This window comes from Phragmites australis, chromosome 11 (assembly GCF_958298935.1).
Source record: "Phragmites australis chromosome 11, lpPhrAust1.1, whole genome shotgun sequence".
Taxonomy (NCBI): Eukaryota; Viridiplantae; Streptophyta; class Magnoliopsida; order Poales; family Poaceae; genus Phragmites; species Phragmites australis.
In genome coordinates, this window is record NC_084931.1 from 15488742 (window position 1) to 15502708 (window position 13967).

Sequence of the window (13967 nt, forward strand, 5' to 3'; positions counted from 1 at the left end):
CCTGATTAAGCCCCAACTATCAACCAGTAAATGAGTGACACGTGGCTTTTGTACTGCATTCATAAAAACATTTTTCATACGTATACGCAGTACTCTTTGTGGACCAATCAAGAGGAATGATGGTGCTTGGGGAACATGACGTTTCGGAAACAAGTTGCTGCCCTTGATGGGCGGAGGCGGCGGCATCGGCGAGGGTCCACACTAGTGGTGTAGGGCTATGATGTGCATCAACGCAATGTACAATTGGCAAAAATCTGTAATGGTTCGTCATCGTGTGGTCGGGGGTTGGGCACCGGCAAATTAGAAATTAAGTTTCACGAATTATTTCATAAATCTGGAGAACTTAAAGCAAATGATTTGCTCCTGACCTCAGCAGTTATTTATGTTTATTTACATCAATCAAATTAGAGACCCACTCGACAAATTCAAATTTGATTCAAACCAATCCATCGCAACGCTTTCAATAATGAATATGCACAAACCCAATCCAACAATGAAAATCGTCTCTCCAACAATTGAACACCCAACAACCAAAAGAAAGAAAAATTCGCTTATGCATATATACTTAGACGTAGTTCGACCGGATCATATGGAGACGCTGTTGGGTATCCCTTTGCCGGTGATCCCCTTCTCCTGGCCGCCGACGTTGCCGACGTCCGGGAACAGCAGCATGTACGGCACCTTTGCTGGGCCCCTCCGGTTCTTGAGCCTCGGGTTCCTGTTCCTCTCCGCCACCCGCTTCTCCACCTGCCGGAGGTCCTCCCGGAACCGGTCTAGCAGCTGCAGCACCTCGCCGTCGTCCGTCCACGCCGCCGTGGCGCGCTGGCCCAGGTACAGCTCGTCGGAGGTGTGGTTCGACAGCACCTCGATGAGCGCAAGCCCCAGTGTGGAAGTGAACCGGTCCGGCACCATCTCCAGAAAGAATTTCTCCGGGTCGGCCTCCAGCTGCGCCATCTCCGGCGAACCCGGCAGCGGCACGAACCGCCGGCACCGGGTTGGCCGGTTAGGCATGAACCCCGCGTAACCGTACTGGCCGAAGTTGACGGCGGCGTGGAGTGCCGACGCAATCCAGATGAGCGTGGACAGCGTCTCCGCGAGGTGGGCCACGGTGTCGAGCTCCAGCCAGCACGCACGGTCGCCCTGCCGGTCGCCGTGGCCCACGCGGCGGACGTCGTTCCACCACTCCTGCAGCTCCGCGTCGCCGGACACCGCCGCGTCCGAGTGATACACGTGGGCGCAATAGCTCTGCACCCACCCCTCGATGGCGCGCCAGATGTCCAGGCCGTCCACGGCGTACGGGTAGTCCTCGATGTGCAGGGACACGCCGCCGTTGGGATCCTTGGACGCCATCCCCCTGCAAATACGCACCAATCAACAGGTGCATTGCATTTGCATCAAGGCAATGTTGAAGAACAATTAATGGTGTCTCATGGTAATTCCAAATTTTCATGTGATTAACAACAAATTAATTTGTAGCAGTACCTCTTGATGAGTTCATTTGGCAGGGACTGCTCAGTGAACCTCCATTCCCCATAGATGGCCGAAGACATCTCCATGGCGTACTTACCCTGGTACATGGTCCTCTCAAGGAGCCCACCTGCACTCAGAAGGATGCTCCTGGCCAAGGTGTTGATCTGCATATTGTCCTTGAAGTGTGGTTCCAGGAGCTTGTGGATCGGGTGCATCGCGCTCAGCTGCCTCTTCGTCGCGATGATGAATGGCTCCACCGCCGCATGCGTGAACAGCCTGTTGATGCATATATACATCAAGAAGATGGTGATATGAACTTTTTTGGTTTCGGAACCAGAATTTCAGCTTAGAGTTTTAGGAACAGAGGAAGACCTTGCTTCTTGAACTCAAATAGAAAATTTTGATCACAAAAGAAGATGTTTTCATCTGAATACTGAAACTTTCATCTGAACCACTAAAGACGCCATAACTTCTACTCATACTATTTAGTATTTACCAAAGAAACAATATACTAGATCAGTAAGAATTATTAATTAGCTAGGCATTATTTTTATCGGGACTAATTAATTAGTTATGGCATTGATTCCTCATTTCGCAATACGTACTTAGGATTTCAAAAAATAATGATGTAAATATTTCAAAAAAGAGAAGAGAATGAACTAAAGTTGTCGACCATCATGCCAACTGAAGAAAAAGCAGTAAGGTGCAGACGACTCATTTGCAATATGCAATCTTTCAGGTTTATACTGATCACTAAATCTTGTGATGTTTACTCACCAGTGGCTAATTAGCTGATGGTAGCCTGAATCATTAACAGAAACATGGGCCTTAGCAAGCTGCCACAGATGTGCTTCAGTCCCCTGTCTGTCTGGGAGGAAGATCCTACTGATCTCTCCGTCGCCCGTGCCGTCACTAGGAAGGCTCAGCTCTATCACAACAGGTTTCAGGGTCCCATCGTTCTTCAGGAAGAGCAGCGTCCGCGAGGCGTAGATGCACACCCCCAGTGTGTTGATGCGCCTCAGGTACGGCATCAGATAGTCATGATGGTCCAGAATATATAGCCTCTTCTGATCTATTGCCTGTAGTTCAATGTGCAAGTAAAAAAGAGGGACAGTGGATGCTTCCAATGTGTTCCCTAGAAGGAAATATGAACATAATAGTTTTCTGAATGTTTGAGGAATAGGGTTACTCTAACCATATCGGCAGTTAGGCCTTCAAGTTGACCCATGATATGCGCCACGGTAATTGCGCTCTGCTTCCCTCCAGTACCAACCGGTGGAAACACCTGGTGTGGGAATAAGATGCGAAGAACAAGTTACTATCGTATCATCCACTTGTAGGCATGCAAACAAACGTTTGGGGCCAAACAAATTTGAAATTTTCAATGAAGATGGCTGTTGTTTACTTCCAATCTCCTGATCACAACCGGGTTGAGCCCCGCGAGCATCTCCCTTGCAAATTCCTCGTCGGTCCTCCAAGCCTCTTGATCATCTGCACCATCCAAGATATACCAAACCTCAAATTGATTCAAGAAACAAACCAAGATTGTTCTTGTTTTCAGCATGTTATTTCTATCGGTCAGTGTCATTTCACATACGCTCGATGACTTGTGGGACGGGGAACTTGACGGGCGTCTCCTTGACCATCTTGGACACCTGCTTGTAGGTCTTCTGCGACGGCACGGAGGACTTGAGCCTGTCCATCACAACGCCCTCCACGGCCGTCTGTGGCGGCTTGCTGTACATGTCCTTCTTCAGCTGCTCAATGGACTTGAAGTTGTTGATGTCCCCCTGGAACAGCGCCTTCGCCTCCGGGATCACGAAGTGCGTCACCGCCTGCACCGCCAGCGTCAGTACCTCGGCCAACTTCGTCGGGTTGAACCGCTCGTCCGGTGGGATGTAGAAGTCCAGGTTGATCAGGTGCTTGCGCGTCTCCGTCATGCCATCTTCGATTCGTTGCAAGAATTGTAAGTTTCAGTCGGATTGAACATGGCTGTGCCATGGAGGAATGGAGGTGCTATGGTTGTACCTGTCTTGCTGAGGGCTCGACCGGTGCGGCAGCGACGCGGGTAGGGGTACGTGGTGGTACCGCCGAGCACCGGCCGGGCGTGATCCTCCTTGTCGGGGTTGCCGAGGTCGTTGTAGAAGTCGTAGTCGTAGATGCGCTCCCAGTCCTTGCGCTCTCCGCGACCGTTCCCTTTCAGGGTCCGCAGCTCCTCCTCCCGCAGCTGCCGCAGCGCCTCCGGGGTTTTGTCCGGCAGGTAACTCTGCCATCAGCAGGTAAGCTCGATGATCAGTTCCACGCTGTGAATTATTGTACGCGCATCCGATCAGTTCACCCAAAAACTTAAGCTCAGTTGGATTCCTGCTCAGTTTCCCACCGTGTTGATGAAGAAGACGCGGTCGGTGTTGGTTTTCTTGGAAGGGTACACCCACGAGTTGCACTCGAAGTGGATGCTCCGGTCCTCGGCGAGCTCCAGCTGCACGTGCCGGAGGAAGAACTGGTCATTCTTGCCGTTCTTGACAACGACGGCGCCCGGCGTTCCGAACTCGGTGTCGACGAAGAACGTCACCTGGTACGTCATCGTGCTCGTCTTCCCGGGGCCGTGCTTCGTCTTCTTGCCGCCCCGCAGCGGCGCTTCCAAGCTCAGCCTCCCCTTCCCCGAGTCTGCAGTTGCGCACAAACAAAAGTTTTAGACACGAGTGGTGAAATCAGAGGTAGTGGAAGTGCGTCACTGAATACTGATGGAAGCTAGCAAGAACGTACTGTGATCGATCTGCGTGCTGCTGTACAACCGGAGGGTGGTCGTCTTTCCCGGCACCGACAGCCCGAAGTGGCAGGAGACCACCACCGTGCCATTGATGGCGACGTGGTTCTTCGGCGCTGGAGTCGGGTTCCGGTCCCACAGCTTGGGACAGAAGGGCATTTGCATCGGTCGATCAAGCACCAGCAACAGCTCAACACCTCGATCAGGTAGTCTAATATGATCCACCTGAAACCTTTCTTGATCCCTGATGCAAACGAGGGGCTAACCCCATGTGGTTAAATACATCCCGGTGGGGATTCCTGGAGTGTGCGGGCATGCAAGGGAGGGCATCATTGGAATGTAATGGGCTGGGTTGCTGGAGCAAGGAAAGCAGAAAGGGGATGGAGAATGTGTGCCAGACTTTGGCCTCACCCCTTGCATCTGATGCTCTTTCTTGAGGGGGAAGCACAAATTAAAGGCCAAATCGATCCAGCTCTCTCCTGTTGGCAGTTAAGATGCTCGTAGCTTCAGGTATCTTTCTGTGGGGAGTAACTACTTCTAGGGTGTCACTAGCACAGTTACTAAGCTTGAAAGTAACCGTGCTGAGGATAGTGATCGCTGGACTTTTCGGACAGTCTTTGAATGTGGAAAAGATTACTTAGGCATCGGCTCAGTGTCACTAGACTTTTCAGAGAGTTTTTGACAGGTCTTGGTGCAGTGTGCAGAGGCTTCATGTGCACCTCTGCAGCCTATGTTGCCGTGTCCATCGAACCGGTCTAGATTGGAAAGATGTAATCCTGTCCAATTTCGACACCCAATTTTGCGCCTTTTTATGCAGATTTAGTCCAGTGAAGTCACTTGGTCTTCACTTAGGTCTTGTCAAGAGATATTGAAAGCCAAGATCTAAGAACAAGGCAGGAGAGAATTTTTTCACGAATTTCAAAGTTCTCGTCTCCGCTCCTGCCCCTCGCCAAGCCCTGCCTCCTGTGCCACCTCTCCCTCAACATCCGACGCCTACTCCAGCACCCACATCACCTCCCTCAACACACTCTCCCCTCTTCTTTCTGGATTTGGAGTCTAGTAGCTAGAATCGTGCGTACGGAGATGGGAGACGCTCTGTCGTGTTGTCGGAGGATTTGGATCTTACACTAGGCAAGAAATTTCAAGCGAAAGTCTTGGTGTGCGTCAAGTCCTCAGTACACCATCCCTCTTCCTCCCTTAATGGCTGCTTCTTCTTGCTTACGGTTTTCTCTCGCTACACGTTCAGGCTTTCAAAATCCTCTGATAGTCATGCTCTTCACTCGGTTCTTGGGCACCCCTGCTGGTTTTCATGTGACTGTGGAGTCGAACAGACATTTCCATTTCTCAGTTGCTTCCAAAGTTGTTTGTGTTTTCCTCTGCTCACTCAAAAGGATCACAACAAAGTATTTTGGTGTTTATTTTATCTTTGGAGAGATGGTGGTGCCAATTGGCGTAAATAATTTTTCCTTTGGGAAGAAGAGGAAGCAAGACAATGGCCTGTAATTACTAGGAGGAAATCAAGAAGTCTCAAGAAAGTCTCTTACCCCCCAAGGGTATTTCAATCTCCACCTAGAGAGAAATCTCTCCCTACCTTGTCTCCTCCTCAATCGATTGAGATTGGGAGTGTTCTATCCCCTTTGCTGTCACTTAATCCTCCAGCCCTCAAGTCCTGCTTAGCACCACTAACACAGCCTTAGTGCCAATCAATTTAGTTTTCTCTCATCTTAATAAGGCGCTTAGCATCAACTTCCTTGGGTTGCCTTCTAATCAGCTAGGTGTTGGGCCCCATAGCAAGGCTAATCGGAAGTTTGAAAAGAGCTCCCTCATTGGTCAACCTCTCAAGCAAAAGATTTTGGCTCCCTTGGTAGTAGACACTCTCCCGCTCATTAACTCCTTCCCATGAGAAGGCGGCCTATGAGAAGGTGCACTCGAATGGGGAAGAATTTGACAGGATGTCACCCCCCCGGTCTGGACGTCTTCCTAGTCACATCTCTATTAGAAATCCTATGCTGGATTGCTCCTACTTCAGATACTTAAGCCTGGGATATTTGATAAGGGATTGCACAACCATGCTAAGATGCAAGTGCTACTTTAACTATGGTCATAAGAGTTTCCAATGCTTCATTCAAAAAGGCAGAAAACAATTTAACTGGAAACAAAAAACCATTCTCCCAGGCAAGGCTTCTGGACCCACCTCTTTCATTGGGCAAAACCACTCCCCTAGTGTCATGCGATCATTCCCCTATTCGTGCAACTACACAGTCGTCTCAGTTAGAGAAAACCCCTCACCCTCTCGAACTCTTGGACTCCCCGTCATCTCCCCCATCCATAGTAAAAAAACCCACTGATCGAAGCTCCTCCCCAAAATCCATGGCTAATTTCTCCATCAAACCGATGACCAAAGATGGTCATGGAGGATGGTGGTGAGGAGCATATTGCTCGAACCTTGGTCTCGTTCTCTAGTAACCTGGTCCATGCCCATGAGTAGTTCGTAATTGCTGAAGATGAAGGAGACGTGCTGCATCCTGATGAGTACAACAACTTCAGTCATCAAGGAAGACACTATTTGCAAGAGGAGTTGTGCCTCTAGGACCAGTATAGCTTCCCCCATCCCTTTGGAATTGGGCTTTATTAGTTGAGGATGCATTCCAGAAAGAAATCGATCTTAGTAGCAATGATCATGTGATAGATGGAGTGTTGTTCCATTTTGTGGAGCATGACAAAGCCCTTAATCTTAGAAACTCGTCAGTTCATAAGATTGGTTGGTTCATCTTGATCAAGTCTATGCTTGTTTTGGGAAGCTATTCATTGGCATTCCAATGCACGCAATAAAGCTTATGTCCTTGTTCAATGCTTTTTTAAGGATGTTGAATTGGTTCCTAAAAATTTTGTCATCACACAGGGCACTCAGATGAGAGGAGTTGGAAGATCTTGCATGATGCAAGTCTAAATTCTTAACCATGAGTTTGCATATCACTTTGTCCTGGAGGAGGATGAGTTTCCACCAAACAATGGCAACCCACATCCTTTTGAAGAACCACACTAACATGATAAGCCTGGTCAACATGATGAGCATGCCAACCTGCTGGATCGGTGATGTCCTAAGAGGGGGTGGTGAATTAGGACACTTAAAAACCTAAGTGGCTCTAAATACTTCACAAGATAAACCTATTTTAATTTCTATCTAAATGTGCTCTAGGTTTATCTAGTGTGTCTACTATACTGCTCAAAAGAGATTACAACATATCGATGAAGGTAAATTTCAAGTATGTAAATGCGAAAATGTAAATAGGATAGATAGAGCAAACTTGGCATAAGGAACTTTTATCCCGTGGTATCGATGGTATAAATACCACAACTAGTTCACGTTGGAGCTCCACCAAGGATATGCTCCCGGTCGCCAAGACTCTTCCGGTCACGGCTCTGGAGCCACAAAGACAAGGCTCACATCAAGCCTCTCTTCCAGTCACTTGCCGCTATCTTCACTTTAGAGCTTGAGCCACCAAGGCAACAATCTCCGCGTCCCTGTACAAGCTTCTTGGCACCACTCCACACCAAGTCGGAGGGTTAACAAGCTTGAGCCACCAATGACCCAAGGTGCCAGCGAGTGACCAAGACTCTAAGGTGTTGACGTACCACTTGGTACAATGTAGGATCACTCTTTGATCCTCACTCTAGGTAGCAACACCTGGCACTAACTCTCTCTAGGCCTATAACACTAATCACTAACTAATCTTGTGCTTAATTTTCTTTGATGACCACTGTAAGCACTAGGGTGTGGATGTTTTCACAAGTATGTATGAGCTTCCTCTGGACTCCAGTACACTGCTACACCTTTGAATCACCGAGTGCAGGGGTATTTATAGCCTCAACCCCATGGACTAGCCCTTGCCCCAACGATTTAGCTTTACTGTATATGCCGGATGATTTGGTGTAAATAGCATTGTACTCACCGGACCATCCGGCATGTACATCCTTCAAAAACTAGCTGTGGGTTCCCAACTCAAACCTTCTGCGAACACCGGATGTTCTGGCTTGTTCACCAGCTCCATCATTGGACCATCTGACGTGTACACTTGAGCTAGACCAAGCCACTTCTTCCTTGTACAAAATACTCCAGCGTGTTGATCTTTAGGGCGCAGATTAAGATCCGGTTGGGTAAAAAATATATTTTAGGCTTTTATGATCCGTATATATTTCACATCGGTTGCCAATGAGGTAGTGCCTCCAAATCTTTAGGGCGTGAACCACTGCAGCTAATTCCAAATCGTGGGTCGGATAATTGTCCTCATGTTTCCTCAACTGCCTAGATGCATATGCTACCACATGACCTTCCTATATAAGCACACATCCCAACCCTTGTCGAGACGCATCACAATACACAGAGAATGACTTTTAGGTATCTGGCATAATGAGAACCAGCGCGGTGGTCAACTTTTTCTTCAACTCATTGAAACTGGCTTCTCGAGCGGCTGTCCATTTGAATTTTGCTCCTTTTCCTAGTAGTTCTGTCATTGGTTTCGCTATCTTGGAAAAACCTTCTATAAATCGGCGGTAATACCCTGCTAAACCCAAGAAACTGCGGATCTCCAAAACGTTCTGCGGGGTTTTCCAGTTTAGAACATCCCTTACCTTGGATGGATCTACGGACACACCTCCTGATGAAATAATATGACCAAGGAAGGGTACTTCTATCAACTAGAACTCACACTTACTCAATTTGGCATAAAGCTGGTTCTCTCTAAGTTTCTTTAATACCATCCTTAAGTGTTCCTCGTGTTCTTCCTCGTCCTTGGAGAAGATCAGGATATCATCAATAAACATCATGACAAACTTGTCCAGAAACTCCATGAAGACCTTATTCATTAGGTACATGAAGTATGCTGGTGCATTTGTCAAGTCAAAAGACATTACCGTGAACTCATAAAGGCCATATCGGGTAATGAACACGGTCTTTGGAATATCCAAAGCGCGAATCTTCAACTGGTGGTATCTGGACCGAAGAGCAATCTTGGAGAAAATACACGCTCCTTTCAACTGATCAAACAGACCATCAATGTGAGGCAGTGGGTATTTGTTCTTGATAGTTACTTCATTGAGAGACCGATAGTCTATGCACATCCTTTGCGTTCCATCTTTCTTTAGTACAAAGATGACCGGAGCTCCCCAGGGCGAAGAACTAGGGTGGATAAACCCTTTGTCTAACAGCTCTTGGATTTGCTCCTTGAGCTCTGCCAGCTGATTGGCATCCATTCTATAAGGTCTCTTATATATAGGTGCAGTTCCTGGCACTAACTCAATCACAAATTCTATTTCACGATCTGGCAGCATACCTGGAAGATCATCGGGAAAAACGTCCGGGAACTCGTTCACCACATTGATTTCTTCTATAGGAATACCCTTCATTTGATTTAGTGAGCATTCCTCTGCCGAGGGTATAGTTGCAACAAACTCGACCTGCGTGCCTTCTCTGTTAGTCAGTTGAACTGCTCTTCTGAAGCAGTCTATGATCCCCTTATATTTCGCTAGCCAGTCCATATCCAAAATAACATCAATTCCATTGGATTCCAGAACTACAAGGTTGGCTAAGAAGTCTACCCCCCCATATATAAAGGCTTAGCTTTGAGCATATATACTTTGCCCTCATCTCTCCTCCAGGAGAGCTAATAATCATTGCTGCTTCATATGCACAATTGGCAGATTATACTTTGCAACATATCTTGTAGTGATGAATGAATGCGATGCTCCTGAATCAAATAAAACTGATGCTGGGTTTGAGTTGACAAGGAACATACCAAGCACCACATCTTGTGCTTCTTGGACTTCTTCAGCAGTGATATGGTTGATTCGCCCACGTGCGTAGTTCTGTTGAGCCCGGTTGGTTGGAGCTGGTGCCGGGTTCCCATTGCGGCCTGGAGCTTGATGCTGTCCTTGCTTTAGAGCATTCCCATTGCCATACTGCACGGGAGGGTTGTTGGGTTTCTTCCTCGGGCATTTATTGGCATAATGCCCTACTTCACCACAGACGAAACATGCCTTTTCGGTGGAAGGTGCCTGATCGCCAAACTTCTATTGAGGCGCCGGGGGTTGGGTCTGATGAGGGGCTTGGAAGTTTGAGCGCTGAGCTTGCATCTGTAGCTTGTTCTGGTTCTGATGCTGGTTCTAATTTTGGTGTTGGTTCTGTTGGCGGAACATGGGTCCTTGTTGAGGTGGGTTATAGCGGGGTCGGGAGTGACTGCTTGAGCCTTGACCTTGAGAAGACATTTTTCTCTTATGATCCATCTGGCGGTGTTTGTGTTCCACCACCAGGGCTTGATTCACCATAGCCTGGAAGCTTGCAAAGTCTTGGGGAAGCAATGCATATTGGATACCATCATTCAGGCCCGCTAGGAAGTGCTCCTGCCTTTTCTCATCCGTATCGACATCCTCGGGGGCATACCTTGATAGTTGTGTGAACTTTGCCACATATTCACTCACAGACATAACTCCTTGTTTAAGCTCATGAAATTCCTTCTTTTTGAGTTTCATTGCCCCAGCTGGTATATGGTGAATGCGGAAACTAGTCCAAAACTCCGCCCATGTAATGGCTTGTGCGTCTTCATGGGCATTGACATATGCGTCCCACCAGTCTGCCGCTGGTCCGGAAAGTTGATGTGAAGCAAACAAGACCTTTTCCCTGTCGTTGCACTGAGCTATCCAGAGTTTCTTCTCCGTGGCTTTCAATCAGTCGTCAGCATCCATTGGTTCCACAACCTGTGAGAACACTGGGGGTTTGGTTCTCATAAACTCTCCCAACCTATTCTGCGGTGGAGGAGGAGGAGCTTGCATGTGCACGGGGGCCTGCTGCATATTTGCCATAGTCTGAGCTAGTCCCTGCCGGATTTGCGTTTGCATGGCCATCATTTGCTACATGTTGAACTGAGGTGGTGGAGGAGGATGCGGCAGTTGTTGGTTGTTGTTGATATTGTTGTTGTCGGCGCGGGGGTTTCTCCTGGTGTTCACCATCTGCTGGTTGCCAAGGTATGAGCGGAGAACAGAGGGAAAAAGCAAAGATGACAAGATATGACTGAGACAGAAAGAACAAGAGCAAAAGACTCCCAACTATTTATTATATTATAAGATAACTGATGCAACATGGAGAAAGAGCATCCATCTTACATCAACAATCACGCAAAGATCCAACTCATAACATTGATCACAAAACAGACACGACCACACAAGGACTAGACAACACAAACGATCTAGACAACTTATTAAACTGGCTCCAGGTGGTCTCCTAAGCTTGCGACCCGACAGATGGTTTGGTAGTTGACTGGTCGTCGTCCTCCGAAGACTCCTCGCTAGAAGGATCACTACAGCGTGGCCTCTTGGGAGAGGGCGAGTGAACGGACTGGTCCTCTGAGTCAGAAGAGCTGGACATCCCATTGAGGCTCTTCTGCAGCTCCCTGATCTGTGCTTCGGCATCACGAAGGCGCTTGCGGGTGTCCTAAAGCTTGTCCAAAGCTTCATCCAAGTCCCCATGCAGTGTGGTGGTCAACAGCACATGCTCTCGAGCCACACCGCTATGCTCGTGGGTGGTTGCCTTCACCTTGATGTCCCGCTTCCACATTCCCGACAAGGGAAGTAGTCGTAGGAAGTCCCCCTCAGAGTGCTCCTGTGGCGCTCACAGACACGAGCCAGTGCCTGCCTTGCTGCGTCTCGGATCCCTGCTTCGAAGCTTGCACGGACAACCATTGCTTTGTGGATGCCCACGATCTCATAGTTGTCGTCGCCTTCTGGAGAACCGTAGATGCATACCTCCACCGTCCACTCCTCACGTCCTGGATGAATCTGACGAAGACCGTGGTAGACAGGCGCCCTGGTGTACCCCAGACGTTGTAGCATTTCCACTAGTATCATTAGTGCCTTCCCTGCTTCGAATCCCTTGGAATGGTACAACTTCTTGCTTTCATTCTTAGGAATAGTGACTCCACGGCTGGGTCCAGCAGAGGCGTTGGGTGCAAAGGTGGCCGGGGCATGGGGAGGAACATAGCCGCCAGTGGTCTTGCGGGCAGTCTTCTTGATGCGGGCCATCTACAGTTTGGAAATAAGAGAGAATCAGTAAAACATTTTCAATAAAGCAGTAGAATGAAGCTCAAGGGTAAACGAAGATTTTGCAAATATAGTTTTTATAAATTAATCCTTATTACGCGACCATTTCTAGCTAGGCTTACGACCTACAGTCAACATGGCTCTGATACCACTTCTGTCATACCCGGTTTTAAGACCAAAACCAGATGTAAACTATATGTATGCTAGGATCAGTTTATTCATACATATAGCGACTTCATTAGTGTAACAGACACAGTGCTTCTTAGTACAACGCTAATTATTACAAAATAACGACACACGGGTCTAAAGAAAGAAAAAACACCACAGCGGAAAAAGAACGGCGCAGCTCCAAGCCAACAGGCAGCTGACCGGGAGTTCCACAAGCCTAGAACTCAGCATCATCTTCAGGGAAGTCGTCCTCAGGAAATTCTTCAAAAGTTTTACCTTCTGAAACAACAAGCGTGAGTATTTTCAATACTCAACAAGTGGGGGAAAATAAATTTGATATGGTGGCTTGAATCAAGGTTTCCTATTCTCTAGGGTTTCATTTGCATAAAAGCCGATTTTTATCCCTAAACTATGGAAAAAAAAATTTATTTTAAACGGGAAAGATGTACCAAAGATATTCTTTAACCTCTGATAATTCAACCCAATTCCCAATCCAAGAAAATCAACCACCCGACTAATCATGTGAGGGTCCATGCTGCTCATAATCGTGAGCACGGATGAATATTCAGTTTGACACTCTGCAGAGTTTGTACACTTTACCCACGAGTCATGATCTTCTCTGTTGCCGGTACCTGCTGGTACCTTACACACTTCTGGGGTGTGCGCCAAGAGATCACTACGAGGCTTTTCCAAAGAGTCTCCCAGTATGCACTTGCCCACTGAGGTTTCACCGCCGTACATAAGTGGAGTAACCCTCCACCCCAGAAGCCCCCTCTTGTGCCAGGTATAATCGGAAAGTAACCATTCCTTATCTACACATCCAATTGGCTCATACAACACTGGGAGAACATCTAATTACTAGGCCAAGCCGTACCATATTGGTCTCGTGGTTGTTCTATTTGCCATGGATGGTTGCTCTATGAACCGGTCCTTAAAATGGTCTGGGCAAGACCGCCAATAACCCTATAAGGGTAGATTACCAACATTTCCAAACAACCAACCATGCTGGGAAAAGTAGCCCTTTCTTGCCCAAAACCCTAATTATCTTTGTTGTTAACTCCCTTAACAACATCAGTTTTCCTAACATACTTCCTATATCAATTTTTAGTTCAACTCACGATTCATCACCTACACGCTACATGTTCATCTAAAAGCATGGCTAAGCATAAACATGATGTTATTCTAAGGATAAAACACCTACAACTAACACTAGTATTTGCTATACTACCCATTTTGTAAAACAGCATGCATATTTGATAAAGACTATCTTTATGTAAAAAAACTGGGTTCACAACATGTCAAGACACTTGCCTTCGTCGAAGTGATGCACAGGTCCTTCAAAATCTTCTTCCTGAAAGTTTCCGAACTCCTGGACTGAATCGTCTATACGAGCACACAATCATTCATAATAACAGTACACCAAACAGACCTAAAACTAGGGAAAACCCTATAAACATAATCTACACATCGC

General features: G+C 47.5%; 1 protein-coding gene across 1 annotated transcript; it reads right to left on the minus strand.

The window, feature by feature from the left end:
* Positions 1-404: 404 nt before the first annotated feature.
* Positions 405-4708, minus strand: LOC133885232 (linoleate 9S-lipoxygenase 2-like). Its single transcript, XM_062324909.1, has 9 exons — positions 4237-4708; positions 3851-4137; positions 3499-3736; positions 3068-3415; positions 2876-2961; positions 2666-2755; positions 2248-2549; positions 1483-1746; positions 405-1354 (listed from the first exon to the last, which is right to left on the minus strand). Exons 1-9 carry the CDS (start codon positions 4400-4402, stop codon positions 586-588), a joined length of 2550 nt encoding a protein of 849 aa, XP_062180893.1. The 5' UTR covers positions 4403-4708; the 3' UTR covers positions 405-585.
* Between the last annotated feature and the right edge of the window lie 9259 nt (positions 4709-13967).

Bases quoted from the DNA above. Each gene is read 5' to 3' on its own strand.
- LOC133885232 (XM_062324909.1), bottom strand. From the start codon at position 4,402: ATGCAAATGCCCTTCTGTCCCAAGCTGTGGGACCGGAACCCGACTCCA. The intron at 3,737-3,850 runs GTGGGAAACTGA...TGCTGATGGCAG, and splicing joins GCGTCTTCTTCATCAACACG to AGTTACCTGCCGGACAAAAC. The intron at 2,756-2,875 runs GTAAACAACAGC...TTCCCACACCAG, and splicing joins TTGTGATCAGGAGATTGGAA to GTGTTTCCACCGGTTGGTAC.